Below are 26,793 nucleotides of genomic sequence, written 5' to 3' on the forward strand. Positions count from 1 at the left end.
CCTTATAAAACTCTAACTTGCAAGTGAAGCAAGATTACTCAATTTTTAATTCCAGATAATGCCTTTTACAGTGGCAAAATAATTTTTCCTACCACAAGTATAGAGCATTCATGAAAAGGTTGAAATAGTTTAATCTTTCAAAACTATAATTAAAGAAGGCAGATTTTTGACCCTCTGCTTATACTACTGTAAAATTCATATTTTTAAAAGAGTAGTAGATTTTTCAGGCTATGATGAAGGCAGTAGACATTTGGCTCATGACATTCACAGAACAAGTAAGTTTCCATAATCCAGCTCATGCATGGAATAGCCAGGAACATGGCTAGACTTGTCTTTATGTGTGTACTTTCTCATTTGTCCACCCCCTAATTGATTAATCAGAATAGATTATACCAAGGCCTTTTGCCTCAATTACCCAAAAAATAAACAGGTTTCAGTATTGTTGGGAAACAAGGGTGAAGAGGGAAAAGATCTATGCAGAGCATATTACTGCACCAGCAAAAGTGTAAAGCAAAACCTTAACAAGTCATAAGAATAGAGATTATGTATTTTATGAAGTATGGACTCACCCATGTTGTGTCTTCTATTGTGAAATACGTAGTCACATACAAGGTGTGAAATAAATACACAAAAGGTGTATTTATTTCAAAACCTACGACTAGTTCATGTTTCACTTATGTATGAAAACACCACTATAGCTTTTAATGTGATACATTTCTCCTGTTTTCTTCAAAAGACACACGAGGCATAGGCAGTGATAAAATTAAACATTCCTATTCCAAAGGCCCTGCAAGATTTTTTTAGCAAAATCTCCCCAACATATGGAAATCAGAGCTTTTACTACATAAATGGAAAAGCAAGTGACAGCAGTTGGGAACATGGTATGTATATGAGTTTCAATCCTTTTTCAGCCTAACATAGTCTTCCTTAAGCAAGTACAAACTCTTCCAGTACAATATAAAGGTGCCTTGAAGCCAAATTTTCTCTCTGTCTTGCTCCCTGCAAAGCATTTATTTTGGCAAGTGGCTAAAAGCCTGCCAAGGAAAGGTCACTGATCTTTGCCTGAAAAGCTTGAGCCAGCTTTATAAAGTAAGGGCTTAGTACAAACACACAATGCTTCCCAGATGTTCAATCAGCTAACTGGATACAGTCCAAGGGATGGCTATAAATTCATGGAGAGATGTTCCTTATGAAGGCATTTGCCACACAAAGTTAAATTTATATAAGCACCCTTTGGAGAACCTCTACACTGAGCAGTGCAGTTTAAAAGGCTCATGCACTAACAGACTGAACTGTCACCAAGTGCTGATTTGTGTGTGCACAGATACCTTTAAAAGGAAATCTGGGGTTCAACTGTTAACCTGCAAGGTTCATTTTCCCAAATAAATGCCTGTGTCATTACTCAAGTCAAATGGCAAGAGTCAAAAACTTAACGTAGACTCTAACATTATTTCACAGCTCCTCTTCTCAGACTTTCCAGTTATTGTCATTTGGGTAACAACACAAAATTATCTGCTCTCAGAAGCCACGCTAACAATGGGTGAAACTTTGTCTCAGAAGAAATATATCACCTACTGCAACAACATGCATATGCACACCAGAGTCAGGTACTGCAGTTATCTACTGACATTTACATATTCTAACACACTGGGAAAAAAAAAAGGGATTCATTTAGTGTGGCTCATTTGAGATGAGAAAGTTGTTTGGCTGAGCAATGCAACCTACAAATCTACACATCTCCAAATTAGTATAAATGCAATACTTGGGAAGTTTGTTTGGTGAGTTTTTCGTTTCATGGGTTGGTTGGCTTAATAAAAAACAAATCAGAAACTCAATATCTGGATGGTTAAAGATTTCTTATAGTTATTAAAAAAAGTCATAAAAGAGATGAATAATTTCAAGAAAAGAAAAAAAAGGGCAAAAAATTTTCAGTTTTGTAATAAGTATCCACACATCAGTTCTGATGTATTTTAGGTTTAAACCAAATAAGCTTTTTTCCAAGAGAAAAAGCATATTAGTAGCAGCTCTGCATTATCCCTCCTAAGAGAAGATGATAAAGGCATAGCAGAAGGAGAAACTTTGCAGATCAGTTTGTTTCTTTTGTTTCTTTGATTTTAACCTTTTCTCCCAGTTATCATTTGAATGAGTGCTGATTTGGTTCTGTAGAAATGAAAACCAGAATGGGGCAAAAAAAAAGTAATTCCCCAAAGCCTATCTACATAAAACTAAAGCTTCAAAGCAAATAGGCTCTCAGTTGATATACTACATAAGGAATTTTGAAAAAGAAGATTGTGGTGAAATTTGTTGTTTTAAGATTGTTTGTTGTTTTTCTCTTAAAGCAGAAGGAAAGCCAAAATGCCAGTGTAGGATTCTACCTTTATCCAAGCTATAAATAAAATATGAAATTAGATCTTTAGATTGAAGGCCTTCTTACTGATACTGAACAGAGCAGAGCAACAAATGTGTCTGGTTTTCCTGACTGGATATTTTGCTTTACAGTAGGAAGAGAGAAAAGCTACACAATATTGACACTTCAAACCCTGTATCTCCCTGAGCACACAATAATCCCTGGAACCTCTAGGGGAAGCTGCATTTGTAGAAGAGCTCTAACTTGCAAACCTACATGAGTAAAGAGACTGAAGACAAAAACAGTCCAATTAGCACTGCCAGTTCACCATTGTCCTTTTCACATAGTTGCAGATTATTTTAACTCCCAGGAAAAGCCCCAGCCTTGAGTCTAAAAATATGATGTTCAAGCAGCATGCTGAGTCTCAGTAAATAGTTTTCCAGCATCCTTACTTCACAGATACTTTACATTTTACCACTGGAAGATCAGTTGCCACAATGCCACAAGAGATTTTTGTGCAGATCCTGTTTCACCCACAGCTCTTGAAAAGCTACAGAGGCTCCTTAGATCCCCTGAGAGATCCATATTGACTAAACCACTGACTCTCCCCAGATTTCCTTAGGGGTCTGCCTAAGATATTTCCAACACTCAGCTTCTTCTCAAACATTAACATACAGAGGAAAGTAAGAATGTGTGAGTTGAACACTCATTCAAATTCTGGGGGGGCAAAATAAGAGATAAGAAGGTTTCAATAGTAGAATAGACTGAGTCTCTTTTTCCCCATGTGTTTACCATAAGTGCAGGGGTTATTAAAAATACGTTCTCCATCTATTCTCGCTTAAAATCAAACAAGCAAAAATAATCCAATAAAGATGCAACGTTTGGAAACAAGTGGTCAAACCAGCAAAGAGAAAACTAACACAATAAAGAAGGCTGACTCCTGTGCTGAAATCTTAAAACACAATTACTTGCAGTGAAATGCTGGTGATTAACTTGAACCTTTTGAGAGAGATGATACTACCAGGAGGAGCAACAAAGATGGACTAGAGATACAACCTGATGAAGAGATTCATCAGTGAAAATAAAGAAAAATTTGTAACTTCTAAGAAGGTTTCCAAGAAATTGATAAAGAGAGGTGAGCTGCTACCATAAGAATATTCAGGTCTGAGATCTGAGTCAGTAATATAAACTCTGAACAAATCCAAGAATTCTTTCACTGCCTGTTCAGCAGCCCAAGATCAGCAGCTGATGGCCATGGGGAACAGACCAACAAACAGCCTGTCAAAGCTGCCTTTGCAATAGAAGATATTAGCAAAAGCAACCACTTCTCTTCAGTAACAAAAATTCCTGAAATGCTCCCTAATTTAGGAATTTGAGATTTCTGATTAAGCACTTTCCACTGTTCTCTGTTCAAACAGTGCCTGGCACAAGCAGATCTCATTCACTGAGCCCTTATGGCACAAGAAGCATAATTAATGATGATGACAACTACAAGTACTTGAAGGAAAAGCACCTGCAAAGAGATACATTAGGAATTGTAGAGAAAGATTTTATCCTGTGGGATATTTTCTATGAACAGATTTTTGCAAAAGAATGCTACAACATGGAACAGAAATGTAATTTTTCTTGCTGTATCAATTCCACTGAAGTTGAAGGCCTGAAACAAATCCTCTGGATATTTTGATTAACAAGCTGTATTTATGTCACAGATCTATCAAAATCTATGTATCTATGGGATACAAAAATGGCATTAAGAATAATTCTCTGCTTCTGCTAATACTTTTTTTATGCAGACCTTCTGTCCTGACACACCAATCAACAATAACCGTATTTGCAAACCTGAGAGCCTTCAAGTAAATAAACTAAGAAGAACTGGAAAACCTCTTCCAAATTAATGTATTTTAAATTACATATTAAATACATAACCTGGTGCAGTCAAGAGTTCCAAGGACCTTTTTGTTGGCTATTTCAATGCAAAAAGGCCAGATGACATATGTAAACAATGTTTTCCACTCACAAAATATCATTACTTCAGCCAGCAGGCTTTATTGTAAGTATCACCTTATGTTCTTCATCTTGTGCAATTTTAGTACCTTAGAAGCAGATGAATCTGAAGATGAATGTATTATAAGCTGTGGCATTTTATTGCAATTCAACTACCCACTCAAAAATGGGGAATCTGTGATTGTAGAGAAAGACAAATCCATAATGCAAATTGGAACTTCTAACAATGATAAATAATTATTACAATTGATTAGAAATCAGAAAAAAATTAGATCATAGAAAAAGAGTTTTGAATAGTTCTAAAATTTGTATTACATGCCACCTATAATAAACACAGTTAAGAAAAAAAACCTAACATGTCAAGGTCATTATGAAGTTGTCCACAGTTGATTTAATATTGACATATTTCAAATGGGAACTCAAAAATTAAGTTGGCAGAAAGCTGCTGCAAGTGACTGTATATGTTTGTGTCCCACATAAACCAGTAATTCCAAAGAAAGAAGAAACCTTCAATGACAAATGCAGCAAGCAGGTTACAAGCTGTTAAATACACCAGCACCTTTCTCTCAGCACACATAAAACTGACTTGGCTGAAAATGTTTTTAATCATTCCTCAGGCAATTTACCTCTCTTACCCACTTGCTGGCCATCTGTTACTCCAGTTTGCAAACCAAATAATTGTGTCATATTAGTTAAGTTTTAAACTTTAGCCTGCATTTGGATTTTAATCAGCTACACTGGAGCTCTTAAGAATTTAGCAAATAATTCAAAAAACTTTACGTACCAAGCTGCATAAGAACTGAAAGAAAAATATGAAAAAATAGAAGCAAAGACACTGCCAAAGCATGCAAATAAAACAGTTAGTGAGTGCACTTCAGTACAGAAATGCTGCATACACTACAGCATCACTGAATTAATATAGAAAATCGATATGACCTTGCACAATAAGCAGCACTGAAGGAATGAATAAGGCAGCAAGACTTGCAGGTTCTCCTGTTCACTGACAGAACTGATACACGGGCACATCCTGTTCCATAGTCCAGGCAGAAGTTCAAAATACAAGACTAAAAATCTGTGCAACCATTAGATCAAGTTTGCAGTCAGAGAATAAATACAATAGATCTTTTCCAAGCTAATTCCTTTTTACAAACACCAGCCTATTATAAACTTTGTTTTTCTTATAACTGCATACATAAAGGGGAGTCACCAAATGTTTACTTAACAGCAGAATTGACTGATTACATGCTTTGCAACACTAATAAACTATTCTAGTAGAATAACAACTGCAGCCACCCACATTTTGATTTGGTCTCCAAAAAGCAAACTATCAGAAATGCTTAAGGATGCTGTATGCTTGCATATGGCACAGAACATATCCATGTACCCAACTCTAGCAAATCTATGTAACAAATTCCAACTCATACTGTTGGTGTATCACGTCCCAAGAAGCCACATTTGTTTGTTAGACCAAAGGGATTTGTTTTTGAAATATCCCTTAAAGCTCTGGGCAGGCAGTTCCTAAAAAACACTTAAACACTTCAAGAAACCCAACTAAAGTATTAAAATTATTTTTTAGAAAATTATAAATAAAACTTTACTGATTAGTTGTTGCAGTTAACTGTTACTGAGCAACTGTTGCAGTTATTTTAGACTGTGAACAGACACCTTAGTGCACATTTACATTTGGGAAGGTTCCACTGATACAGCTGCTTCCATTCACAGAAAACAAATATAGATTTACTCTATATGCACAGACCTGTTTAAAATAATCTACAGAAGGTAAATAACATTGCACATGAATTCTGGCAAAGGAAGTGTAAAGACATGACTCACAGGTGTCACAGAGAATTTAAAAGATGCATTTTAGGCGCTTTTTTTTTCACCCTTTTCCTATGTCAACAACACTAAAATGGTTAATTATATTGCAGAACTGATTTGGAAGCACAATATGGAAACTTCCATGTTTTAGCAGAAAAATTTAAATGCTAACTTTTGAGAGCATCATTATTTAGCATTTTCTTTTCAGTATGTGGGCTGGACAGTTCCTACTACAAAATTTACAGAAGACTGCTAAAATAAATAGTTACTCACCATCCCTATCAGTGCAGAAACAAACATTCAGAAGCTATGAGGAGTTTCCAAAATTGGATTAGTGTAAAAGGCTGATGATAAAAACACTTCTCTTGGGTTTGTTGTTTTCTTGTAAGGGCTTTTTATGTAGCTTGCTTTCCACTTCTCAGACTTAAGTATTTGTGTTTTCCAATATTTTTCTGCTTTAAAGACTAGAACTGAATGGAAGCAAGTTCTAGAAAATTACTTTTTCAGAACAAATCTAAATTCCCTGAAATTTGAACAATCCACTGTAAACTTCAAGTAGCAAAGCCAGCAACTCTACTGTTCTTTCTATAATTCCATGTAAAAATATTGGTTAAGGGCTGATATTGATATGCTGGGGTGGCTCTCAAGTCTCTCTGCCTAGGGAGAGGCAGAAGTACTCTTTACCTGCCTTTGTAACCTGCCAGATTTCCATCTGTTCTGCACACCTAAGCCACACAAATCCATGAATGATTCAGCTTAGACAAGGGGGGGGGGAGGGAAGAGGAATCATGTGCTTTTGAGGAAGTCAGCTTATAACAATGAGCTGTTTTCATTGTTTTACCATACAAATGCAAATAGTGCAGCAGGATAAGCAATCTGACAGCTGGGACTAAGCAGCAATTGGATTGTAAGGGGTATATGGTTACAATATAAGCTTACTTTCAATTTACATTCCAATTTACTCACATAACAGCTTGCTTGGAAAATTAGGACTTTTACCTTTTAGAGGCAGTACAGTAGAGAGCAATGCTCTCTGTCCATATTAATGGATTGAACTAATCTTAAATCAATTATACTAAGAGAAAACTTGGATATCTGTCTGATAAAGCTTTTAGAAGTGCCAAATAACAGAAGCTACGTTACTGACTGCTGGTACTAGAAACCTGCTTGTGTAGGAGAAACAAGTTCAACTTTCAGTACACAGCATTACAAGACAACAGTTGTTGGTGAGTATAAAGTACATTTTTGCAAGAAACATGCAACTTGATTGCTTCTTCCAGTTAAAATTGTTGCTGCATGTATTTCTATTTTCATAAATAGCCCATTTCCCCCCTCCAAAATTCCAGGTGGAATAGTGATACCCATTGTGCATCATGAAAAAACTACTATGTAATCTTGCTAATCAACGTGATAACTATGCAAAAACCAAGATCCTGGTTCCAAAATTGGGTCAATTTTAACCAACCCTGCCCACTCAAAAGTGATGCACCTAGGTATTCCTTTAATATTCAAGAAATACAGATCAACTAGAATGAACTAGCCCATTGTAATTCATGAAATACCTCTCAGATACATTATCTTTACCTGCATACATATGTATATGTGCATAAAAATAAAGAGACATTTTTGAAACACATAGAATAAGCTACGTCCCATGTGGTCTGGTTTTTCTGTTCACTACACAAGGGTGCACACAGTTATGTTCAACTAGATGCTCCAAGAACATAACTGAATATCCAAAATTATTTAGGCCACAGTCCTAATAAAACAGTCCAATAACAGGATTTCACAGTATCCCTAACAACACTATAAAAATGGCTTACCAGCAGTTGCACAAACCTGGTCTCTTTCCTTTGAGACTAAAACTGGAACCCTCCTAGAGAATTTTGCGATACTAATACACAACACTTTTACACACTGCATAAGAAGTTTTACACTCTTTTACATTCCTTATTTAATTGCATGGGAAAGCTCAAAAACCAGACAAGTTCCATCACATTTTGCAAGAGCACCAACTTCTCTAATTTCCACCAAATTCACCTCAGCTAAATCCTCTTGGTCTTCCTGAGAGCTTCCCATAAGCATTTCATAAGCTGCTTTCCCTCACTGGCCTGATTCCATTTGTGTGTTCCATCCCAATGCTACTGCAGCAAAACAAATTTCTTTCCAAGTACCTTTCAAGTGTCACCACCCAATAAAGGAGACATTAGAACAGCCTTTTTCTACTCTCCTGTGTAAAAGGTTAGAGTTTTAAACAACTTTTGAAGAACCACATAACACGATTCTTCCTGCTCTTTGACAGTCAGACTCACTTTAATGCATCTTGGGATGAAATAGTAACAGCATAGTAATGAGCAGTACCAGGCCCACCTGGGTATCAATTAGCCATCAGTGTAAGGTTGGAAGTACAACTACCTGCCCTAGGACAGAATCACACCTATGCCTGTAATCACATTTCAGGTGATCATTGTCATATCACTCACACAAATACGTAGAAACAATTATTAAACTGAAATTTTCTTTGACGTGCAGGAAGAAAAAATGGTAGAATATCTTAGGTAGGTACAAAAAAGGGGCTATAAGATATATTGTTATAAATCCTGAATTCCAAAAACAAAATTTATGTTTTTGCAAGTTACTGCTAGTAGCTGGTCAGAGTGCAGCAATTCATTACAAAGACCAGAAAGATAAACATGCTCTTCTGCTGTTTCTCCACTGTGCCAGGCAAAATAATTTTATTTCATAGCATTTTTGGTTTCAGCTCCTGTCAGGGTTCATGTGAATCTTCTTTATGTACTGTGAACCAGCGATAACCCCATTTAACTGAGCTCCATGAGCTGCTGGGGGAAGCTGATCAAAGCTGATTGCTGGACATAATTTAAGATAATCAATCATCTAGGCCATTTTGGCAGATCAGGCTGTCACCAAGTGCATGACTAAGACACACAGATTTACCTCTTCATAAATTATCTTATTCCGACAGTATATCACTTGACAGCAGAAAATTATTTTTAGAATTTTTCTTAAGAATGCAATAAATACTTCTCTTCCATATTTGGGGCTTTTTCCACCATGTATCTACTATGTCATAAAAATGAAAACACCTCATACAATTATAACATTCTGGTCATTACTTGAAATGGAAAAATATAAAATATTAGAAAAAAATTTTAAAAGTAAATAAACTCCTGTCCCTCATCTTTGCTATCTTTTCTACCTACATAATGGTTAATTTCTTAAAATTAAAGAATTTGGAAGTTTCCTCTAGAAGTTAATATTACTAAAGTACAATCATTTCATTATGATAATTTTAGCTGGTATTGTTGCCACCAGTGATTAACAGGGTAAGATAAGTGCAATTGCTTATGGACTCAAAGGCAGAGAATAAAATGTGTTCATTTTAACTTCAGCTCATACAGATTCGAGGATATCAGCACACACCTCTGCTAATACTTTTATTGCAGAGAGTCTTGGAGATTCCATTCACAAAAAGATGAAATATTGAAAGTCCCTACCTTCACCTGACGATCCTGAAAGGTCTATGATGACATACACTCTCCCTTCTGGCTCCAAGTCAATCTGTAATCAAGAGAAAAAGAAAAACAAGATCAAATTTAGAATGGCTCCCAAAGCAAGTGACTGTACGTCCAGGAAACAAGAAGTTTCCAAACCTCACCAAGTCAAGGTATAGGCAGGACACATTCTCTAGCAATAGAGCCTCCTTTTGCAAAGAGGTGTTGAGGACCCTGCACCCTCACTGGAATAAAAAATAAGTGTGCACACTTAGAAAGTTTGAGCTCAGTGAATTTTACACTGCAAATATTGAATGTACTGTTCTGACATATGCTTGCACCACTATTTTCAAGAAAGTCAAAAAGTGCCACAATTGAGCAGCTTTTTAACTGTAATTCATACTGAGCCCAGATATGCAAATGTGGAAAAGAACACAGAGCAGGACAGGCCAGCTCTGGTCACAGAGTGGGGAAACGAGCACACACAGCTCGTACAGATGGTTAACACGTGTTTATAATACCCTCTTTGTGTCCCCACTGGCAGAAGGAAATGCATGCTTCATCCTCTCTTTCTGAAACACAAAATTCCCTCATTTTTGCACCATTCTGGTGGATTTTAAGGAGCCTTTACCCGTGTGGAGATCACTTTCACTCAGCATGAAATACAGGTGCTCAGTATCAAGCTGCTGTACTTCCAAGATTTCACAGGGTATTAGAATAAGCTCTGGAAAGCTTAGGCACCACAAAGAGCTTATTACAGATCTCCCTGCATTTTATCACAAGTTTCATCAGCAAATCTAAATATTGCTACATTTGATTACCTTAACAGTACAGAAAAATTAAAAGCTATTTTTGCTGCCACACATCTCCCAAAAATAAATTAAAACATTTTGCAATCAGTATCTTCTGCTGCAATAACAGTTACTGTCACAATTTTAGACACCGAGCGATGTGACACTGCATTTTCAAACTATTTCACTGGAAAAACCACACAGGTAAGATTTGTAGGGGCCTTGTCTGCCAGGACCTGTCCTATGCAGAACACCCTGGCTGTGTCAGGCTTGGCCAACCTACATTCTGTGGGCAGCCCCATGGGGCCACCTGCTCTGTCTCCAGGTTTCTCTCAGTACCTGAGAGGATTTTACAGGAGAGGATTTCCCTCTCTTTCAGGACATGGTTGCTGAGGGCATCAGGATGATGCAAGCTCCTCCCTCCACTGACCACTGTCCTTCAAGAGAAGACTGGGAGAAGAGTTTACAGGTCCTGCTGATGTCATTGGACATCAGATCAAGAAAATTATCTCAGCAGCTGCATTGTAAATAGAGCAGGCAGGAAATAGTGTTAGCAAGGCCAGGGGTTACTCAAAGGAGAGAAAAATGAAAACGTGGGTATCTGGTCTTTTATAAATAATAGTGTTGAATTTCCAAAAAAGACATTTTTTTATCAATTGCTGAATTGGCAGCATGAATTTTGTGAGGGGGGTTTTGGGGGCTTTTGGCTTTTTGTGTTTTGTTTTAAATAAAGCGGCTGATCTTGAAATACTGCTCCTCTCCCTTTACCATTTTTAAATAAGAAAAATATTAGAAGATCAGAAGCACAGGTGCATGAATAGACTTTGATGTCTATACTGAGGGAGGCTTTGGAAAAACTGCTATAGCATTCAACAGATGGCTGTATTAAAGACAGACATGTCTGATGCTCTGTTTGTTTCAGCACTGTACACTGTTTGGTTAAGCTTTCAGTAGAATGCTTTATGCAGTTCAGATCCCAGCATGCACACACACACAAACCCCCAACATCATCCCTGCAGAAGAATCAGGCATCTGGACAAGTTACTGACCACCATCACAAAAATCTCTGTTCTGCCCCTTTAATTGCAAACAGCACTGGAAGCAGCTCAGGAAAAAGACTGGAGGCCTGCAACCAAGTTTCCATTACCCAGCAAGTAGACTGTTTCAATTTACATTTTATTAGAAATGATGCTTAGTGATTTTGAATTGGAAATTTTGCTGATGCTCTAAGAAAAATGAACTATTTATAAAAGGAAGTATCTTTTACAAAGAAAGCATATTTCAGTCTTCACATGTTCTAATGCCAGCAAGAATAGACATATTCTTATTTTTGGATTTACAAAATACCCACATTTCATTTCATTGAGTACTTGCACTGACAGCCTTATCATATGAACTGGTACTTTTGCTAGAAGCCAGCAGTTCAGGTGACCCTAAACAAGAAATGAACATCCCAACAAAAGCAGAATTCTCAGACTGATTATCTGCCTACCTCTATTTACTCATTATCTATCTATCCCTTCTTTTCTTCTCAGGTAAGAGAAGAGTTCGGCTTGGAATTGGTCTTTCTTTTTCCTCTGTTCAGCTTGATACATCAATCTTAATTATTAATTAAAAATTTCTAATTTAATGTCTACAAACATAATTGCACAAATACCTCCAAAATAGACTACTAGAATATGCATGCTTTTTCTTTTCAATCTGTGCATTAAGCTATGCTTAGATTCTGCAATGCAATTTTATAAATAACCAACAAAAGATGCATACAGCAAAATGTAAAGTTCCCATGCATTTTTCACCAAATGCCATGAATTTCATTGCATGTGAAATGCCCTTAGACATATGTAACCAGAAACAGAGTGACTGGCCAATTTCAGCTGAATAAAAGTGGCACCCTTGAATGCAATGGAAATAGTTTGATCACAGCAATTCTGATTCTGACCCTTCTCTTTGACTAAAAATTCTTCTCTCTGAAAGCAGCCTGGCTTTGATATGTGCAGAGAGAACTTATGAGGAGATATCTACAAAAGACATTACTGTTCAAAAAGAAACAGGAACAAGGCAAGATGCAAACTAAGGATGGGACAGAGGAGTTGATACAAGAGCAGCTTTGCTGTAAGCAAGACACATTGCAAAATGTGTGCCTTGCACACATACATCACATTTGCCACATGCAGCAAAAGATGTAACAACTATCACTGAGCAAAATCTTTGATCACCAAACATTTAATCCTGTTACTGATCCATGATATTGCTGTGACTTTTGCTGAAATGCAGATTTAGCATGTGCAAGTAACATTAATTAAAAAGGTAATTTAAACAACTTCTATATTGTTCAAATAACATGTGGCAGCATACTGAGATGAGTGCAATCATTGCTGGAAAGCAGGACAGATAATCAAAAACTCCAGGCCTGAATAAAACCTATTAGTAGCCTGTTGCAGGGAACAAAAGGCAACCATCCATAAAACCAGACATACTTTCAGAAAAAAAAAAAAACATGTTGAAACCAAGCCCAAGCTTCAGCATATTGAAAGCATTTATACAGTCTCACAGTCATTAATGGATTTTATTTTCAACACCCTTCTGAGACAGTTCCCCATATGCAAAATGGGATACTCCCAAAGGCAAAACCTAGACTAAATGACTTTCTGGCAAGTCATACAAGAAGCCTATGGTTAAACAAGAAATGAACTCTGGTCTCTGGAGGCCCAGACTGCCCAATGGACCACTTCTCCTATTCCTCAAGTTAGGCTGCATTTTGTCAAGCAATACACATCCTGTCTTCCAGCAGTATCAAACACTACCAAGAACGTTTCTTCTCTTTTTTTTTCAGACTGCTTTAATGGGTATATATCTGGGATTCAACTCCTTTTCCATTCAGATAATACTCTTGTACAAAGACCAAAGTATGCTGAAATATTTCTCTGCAGCATCATAATTCTTGGGTAAACTGGAATAATGCAAAACAATCAAACTACGCAGAAGACCGTGAAAATGGTCCAGCTTTTCCTCAAGGTTTGTTTTTCACAAGTCTTTGACACCTAAGTGTTCAGGAAAGCTGAGCTCTAAGCTTGGCTAGAAGTTCACCACTTCCTCCTCTCAGGCATAGGACATTATTTCCTAACCCTAAAAATATAAAATTTGGAGAAACTTCTCTTAGAACAAGATTTTCTAAGAAAACCAAACTCTCTAACCTTAAAAGGATGAGGAAGATCAGAATATGCTATGGAAATGCTTGTGTTTCACTGATGCATCATATTTGAATAAGATTTTATGTACAGCCTGAATAATTCCATCAGCATTTGTGGGAGTTCTTCCCATTCCATTTGATAGCATCAGCACAGATTTTGCATGCTCTGTGGCACAGAGACCTGTTGTAAGCAAATGACAAACCACTGTCTTCAGTGGTTCAGTGCCCCATTGCCATAGAGTTTCCTTTGATCAGAGTCCATCAGCCACCTATGTTCCAACACAAGCACATCACCTGAGATTTACTGCACTGAACTCATTCAAAAGCCAACTTGTCTGAAGAGTAATTTAAAAACAGCCATTGACATAAATCCAGATCTGAAATAAAAAAAATGAGTGGACAAATGCATTTTTCATGACTGAGATTCCTAAAAGCAGAACGGATGAGTAAGTTTTACTCTGTTCTTCCTTAGCTAGACAGTGTATGAAACACAGCAAAACCCCTTCAAACATAAAGCTGTTGAGGATTTTGGCAACAGTATAAACCTAAATGGACTGTGTAAGCCACAGAAACAGAAAGAATTAAACCATAAAACCTGCTTTGCACCTCTTCTTGTGATGTTCTAGGATTATCTGATATTTGGGTAGCTTAACGCATAAACCTCCAAGCACGTGATCTGTCACTGCAGATGGTTATTTGATTCATGTCAGACCTGGGAATGGTTTAACCCTTCCTGAGGGTAGCATAACAAAGTTTTCTTGCTGAACACAAGACTTCTGAGAGAAGAAAGGAAGAGATTGTGCTTTAAGTGCTGATAGCTGCAAAGGCTGAAGAGAGGTGGTTCCACTGTCTGTTGTTTTTAGAGGTACTTACCAATTTTTAGAAATATTTCCACGAAAATGTGTAAGAAAATCAGAAGTTATAATCTAATAGAAAACAATGGAAAGTCTGTGCTGGTCTTTTGTTCTTCAGCCACAAGATTTTTGTGCTTAAATTTAAATAGCTGATACAGTACCTATTATAACTTATTTAATACAAAATAAAACATTAACAGTGATACTCTTCAAATATAGCCTCAAAGCTTCTCAATATAGCCAAAATGACTGCAGCCCAAGTAATTTTAAAACTTTCAAACCCTCCATGATTATTGGAACAGAAGCAAACTCCTGACCAAAGGAACAGCCAGATATATGATTTAACTTGCAAACTCACCCCAGCATTTACACCTGAATCCCTGTTCATCTGAAATGAACAGGTTTGCAATAAGCCCCATAAGTTCAGCAAAATAGCTGAGAAAATATTATTTATTACTAGTGTCTAAAAATTAAGATGCTTACACATTACATCATTAATTACAGGGCAAACTTGACTTTCAAAAGAAATTACCCGGAAAACATACAAGAAAACTTCCTTAGACTCTCCATTTACCTCCATGATGTTCTTCACCCTACCAGCCTCTTGCTCTTCTGGCAAAGGCAGCAGGAAAATTTGGAGTCAGTGCACTGCTACAATGTTCACAAATCTGCCTTTCATTATGAACATTACATATTTGATTATCATAATTAGAGAGAAACGTAACACAGCTTGACGCATTGTAATTGACCACAATGATATACATAAAGGTTCAGAAATTTTGGCCACAGGGGATTCTATCAATTATTTACTCATACTCAAAAGTCAACAAAAAACCATCAAACATCTTGCATGACCTACAGAAAACATCAAACACTTTGCAGTGCCAGACACATGCACTGACATAATACAGAGCAGCAGCAGCCAGGGAGAAACAAGATTCAGCTGAAATAACCCACAGTATTCAGAAACCAACTCTAAAACAAGAATCCTTCCATTACTTCATAAAGCATATACTGATGCTCAGTTGTGAATCACATGTGCTATAACCTTGGTTTTTCATGACCTGTTGTGCCTAAGGCCTCCCAGACACCAGAGCAGGAACATTTCTGAACGCACAGAGATGCAGGCATGTTTGAGCACAAGCACATCTGCACTGTCAGAAGCAACATATTCATTTTTATGTATGAGAAGGACAAACAATTTTTACAGATCATTGTGCTGAGCCTAGGGTGCTCAGGGTTCTTTTTCTTGCAGAATCCAGAGAGTGAGCCTGGACAATTGGTTTATTTACATGTAACAGACAGCAGAGTAGCACAAACAACTGCACAGGCATCGAGCAGCACGACCAGAGAAGGGTCACTGCACAAAACCAAGTTTGACTCCATGACCTGAAGCAGGGAAGAGATTATCTTGACTTCTTTGAAAGCTTCAGAAGGTGGAGAGCATGTACAAGGTATTTCCTATTATTACAGTACTTAAGACTTCCATGGCAAACTGGTTTCTAAACACCTACAACCAGAATTCATGACAAAGGGAAATAAATCAATGAGAGAGAAATCTCCTCATGAGCAGAAAAATAACTCAATGACCTTAAGAGATAAGGCTGCCTAGACTAACCACTCCAGGCATTCTGTGTGTGAACAGGTCAATGGAAACTCACCAGCATGAGTGTTCCAGACACAAGTGTGTTGTGTTGGTTTATCTAACCCAGTATAGTTATTCTGATGATGCAAATGTGTTCCATTATTGAGCCTTATGAAGACAAGGGAATAAGCCAAAGCTATGTAGTATTTTTTCACTGAACTAAAACTGTATCTACACTAGAAATGGAGGTGGCATTATTTCAGCAATGGTAATGAAGATAAAATACAAAGAAACTACACAGGCCCAGAGACAATGTGAAGTACAATGTGTAAGAGCTGTGTTAGACTGAGAAACTCCCAACTAGACATTTTGAGTGAACAGACAGCAAACCACCTACTGAACAAAAGCCTGCATAAAGCCATTCTCTCAAAACATCTGCTAAATGCATTTCAAGAAAGAAAATAAACTCTTCAGAGCAAAAACACTTTCCAAAACAGATGGTTATTTGATTTAAGAATAAGGGAATTGCATTGTGTGGTAAGATCTGACCTGTAATTTCATCACAGCGTTTTTCAAAATGTATTTCTTAATGCACTAATGCAGTGGCACTCTCCAAACCACAGGGAAATAATTAACTGTCACAGAGTATTTAAGACATGTTTGTTGTCTTGGCTTAAAGGCATTTTTAAAAGTCATGCTATAGAACTGCAACCAGAAGGGAAGTTACCTTACACCCAACAATAAAACACTGAGCAGGGAGTCAAGGCTGCTAGCAGATAGTGGTTAGCCAATCACTACATGTTAAAAACTGGTAAAGGCTATCAAATTATCTTACCAGAGTACAATTTCAGACAATTACTTGCTCATAGCCAAAGCCAAACTCGTAGGTGGTACACTTGTTCAGTCTCAGGAAGCACCTAAACATGACAATATTTGGAGCTTTTCCTAAATTACTTTAAGCAGATATTTGGAGTTTCTCCTAAATTATAATAATAGTTCCTCTGAGTAGACAACTTTTCAACACTTTGCACCACCACCATGAACTATGTGTCTGTATGAAAGTAAGTACATGGATTGACTGGTAGCTTTTCCTGCCCACTTAAAATGTTTTTGGTGGACTGCATACTTTTTTCCTTAATTCCTTAAGAAATTCCCCTATTTCCTTACATCTTTTAAGCAAGAGTTTCTGCCTGAAGACATACAGATTAAGATACCAAAGCAACCCAACCTATTTCCTGTAAAGATGTATTTTTTCTCTTTATTGTCAAAACACTCCTTTCTTGGCCTCTCTTCCTGCCACATGTGCTCTGGGAACTCAAGGCAGTATACAGTAGGCAATATCTACATGGCATTTCTGTACAAAGAACACAGGAAACAACTGTGCTGATTTTTAGATCTCAAATCAGGAAAATTAACAGCTGGAAGATGCAAAACCATGGTGTGACATATTAATTTTTGGAGTATTAACTATCAGTTAAAATTCTTCCTAAATAGAGTAAGATACAAAGACAGGATATAAGTAAATCCTAGGAAATGGTGATATTAAATGATGCTAAGTTGATGTTCAGTTTTCTCCTGTCATTCCTATTCTAGTCCTCTGTAAGAAACACAAACAAAAAACAAACCAAAAAGACAACCAAAAAATCCCTAACACCACCCAAAAAATTAAAAGCAAACATCAAAAAAACCCTTTAAAACCGAAAAACCCCAAAACCCACCAAAAAAACCAACAAAACTTCAGAAGTTGCCTATGAATCAACTGTATTCCAAAGCAAAGATTAAGAACATTGATGATATCTACTTTGGGTAAAGCTTTCATCTGCCTTAGAGTGAAGATATTCCCAGATATTAGAAAATAAATAAACCTTACATGAAACCTCAGCCCAAACTAAACAGACACTTCAGTATTAGCCTCAGACCCTTTCCACAAGAGGTTCACATTTTCAGTCTGTCAAACACTACTATGCAGTACCTGTCAGGAACTCTTCAGAGGTGTCCACCTGGAGTTACAGCCTTCAATGAGCCAAGAGTGCAGCAGGGAATTGAATCCACTTCAGGCTCACTTGTAAGTAGAGCTGTGCTGGCTTTGTTTCAGCTAGCAACAAAACTCACATCTAGGTTTTGTTTCAATTAAAAACCCCCAACATTACTACTGTTTATGAGTGTGAATTCAGTTCAGCTGAAGAAAGGCAAAAGGCTTTTCTTATCTGGAAGGCAAGCACATTAAATGAACTCTCCATTTGCATTCACAACAGACATTAATCCTCCATTAGGAAGTAAACAGCTTGAATCAATATGCTGCAAATGGACAAACTGTACTTCAATGACACTTGCTGGAACTTTTAAAGTTGCTTGTTGATGTGCAACACCAGCATGGGCTGCAAGCCAGAGTGCATCAGCAGAGAAAAATAAAACTGATGGGTAAATTTTTACTCTTCTCTCTTGCAAATTTGATTTAGATATAAATGAAATTCCCTCTCCCCACAACCCTCAACTAAAGTGGCTAAAACTACAGAATATGCAATTAGGATAGTCCTAGTGGTGTGCCCAGAGGTGCCTTTGATCTCAGAAACTGCCTATGAATGACTAAGTTCTTTCCCTCAAGTTTCCAGAAAACGAACAATATCTCATTAAAATAAAATAAAAAATAAAAAAAAAAGAAAAAAATAAAAAATAAACCAAGAAGAAAAAAAAAAAACAACCCAGCTCTAGAAGCTATAAAGACTTTGCTGAAAACTCCCCAGGATCCAAGCTGCTCCTCTGTCTGTGCAAAACTGTACTTGTAACAGGACAAAATCCCTGACCTCCTTTGCAGTTTACCTTAGTGCACCTTTGATGAAATTTGGCTGGTAATCAACTTGTCAGCACTGCACCACCACACACAGATTGACTTGAGTTTTTGTTTCAAGTCTCACCTTGGCACCCAAAGCCAAAGAAGAAGGTCACAGGACTCTTTGACCCACCCAGATGGTCAAACTGCCCCAGGCAGTGCCAAAGAGGGGCAGCTCTGTGGATTACCACTAGGCAAGAAACAAAGAACACTGCTTCAAGAAGGCAGAAATAAAGAACACTGCAGAAATAAAATAATAAAGGGTTTGAAACATCTTCAATTAAAAACCACACGTGAATGAGGAAAAGAATAAAGGATCTAGGGAAGGAGACATGGGAACATGCAGAGACAAAAATTATATATACAGCTCAGAAGTAGCATGAAGTTGTCACAAGGAAACAAAAGGAAGTAAAAATAATATTTCAAGAACAAAGCTAAGCTACAATTACTCTAGAAATTATTCTGAAAGTTTTCTTTTGGAAATATTAACCTCTTTTAACCTCCTTCTTAAATCTGAGAATGCTTCTCATTACTATCTCAGCTGTCCAATGTCAGAAGACACAGCTTTATTCCAAACATAAGGGGTAAGCTTTAAAAAAGTAGTAAAGAAGTTTAAAACAGTTTTTAGATCAAGACACTAAAATCATGCTGGCTTACTTAAGATGTTTTATTATTCATCTACGGAGTTGAAAGCTTGTCATTTGTTAACCTAAAATATCTCTGTTCATTTACCCTTATAATTGATAATTTTAGTAATTTAAATGCAATTTGAAAAAATGTGTCTCCTACTGTCCCATTCAAGTTCACCACAAATACATCTCTATTTTCAAGGAAAGAAACTGAAAAACAAAAAAGGAATTAGACCCTCATAGAATTACCTAAATTTGTGTTAGAAAGGAGGGGACATGGAAAAAAATATCACTAAAATATTTGTTTCTCAGTTACAAAAAATTCCTCCACCAAACAAAAACACTAAAGCATGAATAAATAATCTTAAAAATTACAAATCAATGTTCTTCTGCTGGGCTATGAAGATGGAAGAAAAAAAAGTATGTTTGACACAAATAATCTCTATGTCCTTTCACATATGTATCTAACTTCAGTTTCTTTACAACAAACATTGACATAATAAACAAACACCACATTATATGCAAACCACAATAGTTACACAGAATTGGCATCAAATATTTAAACAAAAGCATCCTTTCTGGGAATATCTCTCCTACTTACAGCCTGCCAAGAATCGCATTGATTGAGAGACTTAGACCAAGTCACGTTCTAAAGAAATTTGAAAGCAGAAAACAGAAGAAAAAATATAAGCTTCTTGCAAAACTAGCTTTGCTTTTTTTAATATCCTCCTAAATGCTTGTTTAGCTTAGAATGAAATCTTTCACTTTGCTCTCACACTCTGTGGAACACATAAGTGTAAGCAGGATTATAAATTCGTCCTTTCTTATAGTGAGCACATGCGGGAGCCCCAGGGCAGGTTTAAGTAAGGATGTCTGTGGGAACTGAATGCACCTCTCAAGTCTCAGTTCAATATCTAAACAGAAAGATCACTCCTGTTTTCTAAGGGAAAAGGGAATTTCTAATGTCTTGTAATAAAAAAAGGATTTTGCCAGGAAACGTGGCAGATTGAAGCACACAAAATGATTGATAATAGATATGTTCAATCCTGTAATCTCCCCCCAAAATAGTAAATTCAAGAACAGCACCAAAATATTTTAAGTTTCTTGAACAACTACCCAGAACTGGCAAAAAAAAAAGCCTCAAAAATTTGAAAGAAAATGTAACCCCCAATGCTACTTTATGCGCCTTGCCAAAAAAAAAAGTTGCCAGAGGAACTAAAAAGTGTATTTCTATAAGAAAATGTCATTAAGATATTGTCTATTTGGTTCTACTTTTCCCCATGTTTAGAAAGTATCACGATAAGATCTTTACATACCATTCAATGATGCTGAGGGGTTTTTTCCAACATAGTTTTTGTGTTGCTCTGATATTTTATCCTCTGTTTAATCATCAGATTAGAAAGATTAATGAAGCTAATTCTGTTAACAAAATGACTATCCTGAGGACTGCAATTATCTGTGATTCACTTGGACTTCCTCTGCAGCTTTACCCATAACAAACCCAGAGCAACTCCAAGACTCCTTGGATGTCAGCTACTAAACACTTTGTTAAAACAACAGCTAAACAGAAAATTGATATAGCTTGTTCTACCCATGTTTAAATGAAATATATATATATATATAACAAAAAAAAAGAGGCAAAATAAAATGTAGTAGCATTATATACCTTTATACATGCTGCCAGGCAACCTATATTGCATGAAACAGACCAGAATGCAACATCTTGAATACAGAGATTACAGAAAAGGAAATGGCAAAAATAGCCACTACTATTATTATGGTTCCTGAAAAGTTACACAGTCCACCAGCCAGGAGTGGCACACCAGAATAGACACATCTTCAAAACTACCTAAGAAAAAAACATGTTCCGGTGCATGTGGCATTAAGTGGAATTTTTCTTTAGCATTTACTTTATTTTGCCGCAGTGCTTTAAACAGAATTACACGTGGAGTTCTCAAATGTTAGATACGACTTTAACATGAAAGTTGCCTTTAAAAATCCATTTAAATAGGAATTTTTAAAAATCTCATTCTTTCAGACATCCAGAAAGTTTTCCAGTCTTTCCTGAATTTAGCAGAGAAGGTGGGGGGAAATCAGCCCTGAGACTTAGTCTTTCTTGTATTGTAGTGATTTGGATGTTCCTCTTTTAGTCCATGAGGAAACAGGAAGCACAGTCATTTATAGTTTTGTTCTTAGGAAAAAAATATTATAATTCAAACCCTTCAAACTCATTTGGTGGGGGTGTGAGTTGGGTTTCTCTTTTTTTTCCAGTTTTTTTTTTTTTTTTTGTTGTGTGTGTTTGTTTTATATTTTGGTTTCAGTTTTGAATACAAAAGTATTCATATTCAGGTTTGAGTAATTTCTTTGCAAGAGCTCAGGTTAAATTACACACCACCTGATAGAATTCCTGGAACCTGGCTCAAAGTTGCACAATTCTTGTTCATTTATCTCTTTAAATTTTGTTCCAAATGCATAAGAACCATCCAGTTCTGCTAATGGAAGGCACAGCATGCTGCCCACTTACTGTTGTATTGAACCAAGTAAGTGGAGCAAGGCTAACACCTGTCTTCCGAGAAAGGCTTTCAGTCTTTTCTGAAAATGTCTAGGGATGAAGTATCAGCTACATCCTTGACTAATTGGTTTCATCAGCTCAACATTTAAGAAAATATGTGCTATGGTGCCCATTTAAATATTTGGATAGCCCTCAGTTCTTGTTTTACCATTTTGAGATTAAAAAGCTCCTTATTTTTTTTAATGGTACTTTACATACCCAAATTAAGTAACCTCCCATTGTTCTTTTTATTTAAAGCAAACCAGTAAGCTTAGAGTCTCTCCCTCTAAAGAATTTTCTCCAGCATGTGAACGCTTTCAGAAACCCTACTGTGAGCCCTGCTATTGACCTGCTGGGTCACCCTGGGCAACAAGCTTGATTCACCTTCCATGTGCCTATTTCACCTTCTATTATTAGTCTTATATAGAGTACAAATTGTAAAAAGTTCAGGCTCTCTTGAACACATTCGTGCAATTAGGTCCTCATGTTTTTGAGTTTGCAGGTTCTGACATATGAACAACCTGAACTGCTGAACTCACTCAGGGTAATCAGCCCTTACTGCAGCCATTGACAGCCCTGCACATAAATCTGCTTGGGTGCACCTATCTCCTCCCACAAAGCATGGAACCTTATCACTTGACTTGCAAAAACAATTCCATTTGGAGTACATTTGTGTGAGGCTTAGCTCTAATTCCACAGAGAGAAGAGAAAGGTCTTGCAGCAGGTCTGGCTGCCTTCAGTACACTTTTTTTCCTCAATTTCCAACTGGTTTTTAAAATGTCGACCTCCCATAATCGTCCCATGTGCAGCCTACAGAAGAAGGAGGAATAATTTCACACCTGAGGGAAGTGTCATAAAAAAATCTGTCAGCTGCAAGAAGGGTGGAGGCAGGCAGGATAGGCTTCCTCAGGAATGGATCTAAGTTTTGGATACTCTGGTACCTCATTCCTCCATGACTGGCCTACAATTTTCATAAGCATTATCCCACACAGCTTGCAGAAATCTCTGCCTTAGACAACCCTATCACCAAAACTTAGTTGCATCCAGTTTTGTTTCAAAACTCTCAAAGCATTCCTATCTGAGAAAAACTCAGCAAGTGATCTGAAAAGGGAACTACGTATTTAGATTTTCTACAAAAGTATAGAAACAGTTCCCAAAGATTTGCTTGACACAGGGACAGCACTAGTTCCTTTACTCCAGAGACTTAAGGACAGAAGAGGCAGGAAAGTTACCTCTGTATTGGAGAAGAAAGTTTTTGTGTGGGTTTGGGGCAGTGGAGGTGAGGGAAGAAAGGGAGGGCAGTGCCTGTTTGGTTTTGAGTGTTTCTGTTTCGCCTCGCTTCCCTGGTTTTTTAGTGCCTTATATTTTCCTTTCTAGCATTTGAGATGAAAATGATTAATGCTTAAATATGACCTCGTTTACCATCTGGACCACCCCCTTTAAGTAAGGCTTTTTTGGGGAATCCAATGGATGTACTTGATGTCTGTGTAATACTGCAGAGTAGGAGAGTTGGACTGTTTCCATCCCTGATTCTCTGACCCTGTCCAATCTGTTGCTCATGGCTCAGTCAAGTATGTTGCATTTTAACTTTTCCCAGGAAACTACACAGTTTCTCTTTTGGATTGTTTCAGTTCTCTGCAAAGCAGCCAGCTTTGAAAGTGACTTCAAGTTATCCAATTTCCAAACCACTCCTCCATGAAGGGAAAGAACTTCCTCTCTAAAACCTCAATGTGCATATATACATACATGCAGGGTAATAAAGTTGCTAACTATTGAATTTAGAGACGCAGTAGGATCCAGTAATGATGAAAGGATGACAATGTTAGCATTCTCAGAATCTGGCTCAAAAAGTATTTGGTATTCAGCCATGACGTGACTAATTCTCAGGAATCTGGTCATTTTTCTTATACTGTCCTTAAAAAAAAAATTAAAATGAGAGATTATGCAACTTTGCAATTGTGTTCAGAACACAAGCAATTTAGCAGTATTTTCCATACACCTGAGGAATTTCTGGGGAAAAAATGGAAAAGTTGTTTTACTGCTAAAATTTCCTTAAGATCATGGGTTTACCCATTCTTATTTTTCACGTTGTGAAAACGTCAAAAATTAGATTAAATCTGAACCACAACCTGTTGTCATTTTCATCTTGGATCATTTCAAAATAATTTTTTTTTTTTAAACCATGAACAGTCTCAACAGCAAAACCTGAAACATTACCAGGTATTTTGGTAATACTTTAATGGCAGTTTTTTCCCTTCAGGACGAAGGTGAACACTGAACTTTGGCATTGAGGAGAGCTGCCACTCACTCCTGAGACAGCCAGGATTCTACAGGCATCAAAAAAAACCATCTCTAAAACAGGCCAATTGCAGAAATTGGCAAACTGTAGAATTTAATGTAGACAAAGGCAGTTTTTCTGACTGCTGCAGTACATTTACCACAATGCAAGGGAACTCTTCACTTCACTTTGTTCTCACTGCACAAACAATATCGAAGGAAGGAACTGGACCTCTCTGACTCAAAGTGTAAACTTAAGGCCAGACTAGTTTACTTGAATTTATTTTGTTACTATTTAAACTCCTCTCAAACTCTGTTATAAAATAAGCAGTGACAACCACAAGCAGCAGCAAACATTAGCATTAAAAACAGAGATCAGTACTCTGACTCCACAAGCTCATTGCACAGATTTCACAAGCCTGAACGGGTACTTTGGCAAGGAAAAAAAAAAACAATATTGGAATAAAAAAACAATATACACAAAAAGCCAGTTTGCAACACTTTGAGAACATCAGTTCTTAAGAATTTTTTTTCAGATACAAAACTAACCAATATTTCATTCAGAATTATCTTCATAATGTATGGCTTAGGTTTTATAAGCATGAACCAAGACATTTTAAAACCATGATTCTATCTTAGTTACATGCTGGAAATTAATTAACAATTCATTCTGAGAGTTCAAGAAACAGCAGCTCATTCTGGGACTCACAGTCCAATTAACTTATATTAGAGCAACAACTGCTTCACATACCTCCTACTCTGACTCTTGAATTCCTATTTCATGGTAGCTTTTTATAGAAACTTGAGCAGTTTTGTGAAAATGTATTTTTACATCAAAAATATTTCAGCAGCTAAGCATAAAATCTATTATATTTAATTATCATTGTGCATTTGTTATTTTCTATAAAATTACTGAATATCACATTTTCTGAGAGATTTAAATCACTGTTATGTCTATACTAGGTCAATAACAGTGTTTTATTTACAGAATAATTGAAAATGGCAATACAAAATGAACAGGCAGAACACACATCAAACCAAACTGTATGCTTTACTGTCACTCATTTACCCTCCTTGTACTTCCCCTTACTTTGCACATGAACCAGGATAACCACTGAGTTCACACTGCAAACATTCCTAAAAACACTCGAGTTCAAGGGCAGCTTAAGAGCTGCTGGGAAGGATCACGCCCTGGAACACTGGCAGATTTTGGCAGTGCTGCCCTCCACACTGAGGTGACCACAAACCTCCATCAGAGAAGGGAAAACTGAAAGCTACTGAAGCTGTCACTGTGTAGACAGCAGGTTCTTCCAGGGAACTTGGACATACTTGAAATTGAAAGACAGTTTTGAAGAACACAGCAACAGCAGTGGGCTTACTTGGCTGCAGTCTGGGAGTGATGACTAAATCATTCTTCAGTAATAAAACAACTTAACTTCAAAGATATTTCACAGATAATGAGCTGTCCTAAACCTACCTACTAAACCTCCTACTGACTGCAGTTTGTATCAGACTGCTGTCAGTGCCTCTGACTCTCTTGCAGATGGCTCTAGCAAACCAAAGTTCAAAAAGCATCCAAATAATGTCTGGGCTCAGTCATCTAAAGGTTCAAAAAAAAGAAAAAAAAATCTGTCAGACCTCAAGGCTCCATGTTTACTAGAAACATATTTTGGGAGAGACAGAATGAAATAAAGCCCTGACACAGTATTTTATTTCTCTCCCCTAAATCATCTCCCTCTCGTGACCATTTCTACTGCTACAGAAATGCTCCACAAAAAGATGCAGCTGATAAAAGCAGAATGAAAGACTGGCTTACTTCACCAAAGAGCATTTGGTCTCTGAGAAATCAGACACACAACAGAAAAACCACCCAGTTATATATCTCAGTTATTCTTCTTGAAAATACCTGGCACTACAAACACAGTTATGAGTGTGCACTTGCTTTTCTTCTTCCTTATTCCACTATTTGTGGTGCCACTGACTTACCAAGTGTCACTAAACAGATGACACAAAAATAAAGATGCCCATGCAATGGATACTTGCATCGCCCAAGTCTAGTACAAACTACACATAGAATCTGTGGAAAGCAGAAAGAATAAAGAGTAGGTTTCAAAAGAAGGGAACTTCAGCAGGAAAACTGAATGAAATCCTATTTTAAGCACGACAACAGAATCTTTAATATTGTTCCAATGCTGCCAGGTTCAGATTTGTCAGGAAAAAAAAAACACACAATACTTTTCCTTTTAAATTTTATTAGTTTTATCCAACTCAAAAAAGGAAGGTCTCAGCAGACCTCTGAGTGTGACACTCCAAACCTAAAGCTTAATCAATTCTTCTACTCCTTCCACAGCTGCATGTACAAACGCTGACAATAAAATACCTTGGAGCTAAAAATGAATTGA

The 26,793-nt window shown here is 37.0% G+C and overlaps 1 protein-coding gene across 1 annotated transcript in view; it reads right to left on the reverse strand.

Moving 5' to 3' along the window:
* Nucleotides 1–26,793, reverse strand: part of PRKCE (protein kinase C epsilon) — a 278,304-nt gene that overhangs the window by 172,620 nt on the left and 78,891 nt on the right. The window contains exon 2 of the mRNA XM_079298248.1: nt 9,685–9,748. Coding sequence (XP_079154374.1) covers nt 9,685–9,748 — 64 coding nt within the window. The remainder of the gene's footprint in view (nt 1–9,684; nt 9,749–26,793) is intronic.

The sequence above is a fragment of the Erithacus rubecula genome (genome assembly GCF_903797595.1).
Source record: "Erithacus rubecula genome assembly, chromosome: 2".
In the NCBI taxonomy this organism is placed as follows: domain Eukaryota; kingdom Metazoa; phylum Chordata; class Aves; order Passeriformes; family Muscicapidae; genus Erithacus; species Erithacus rubecula.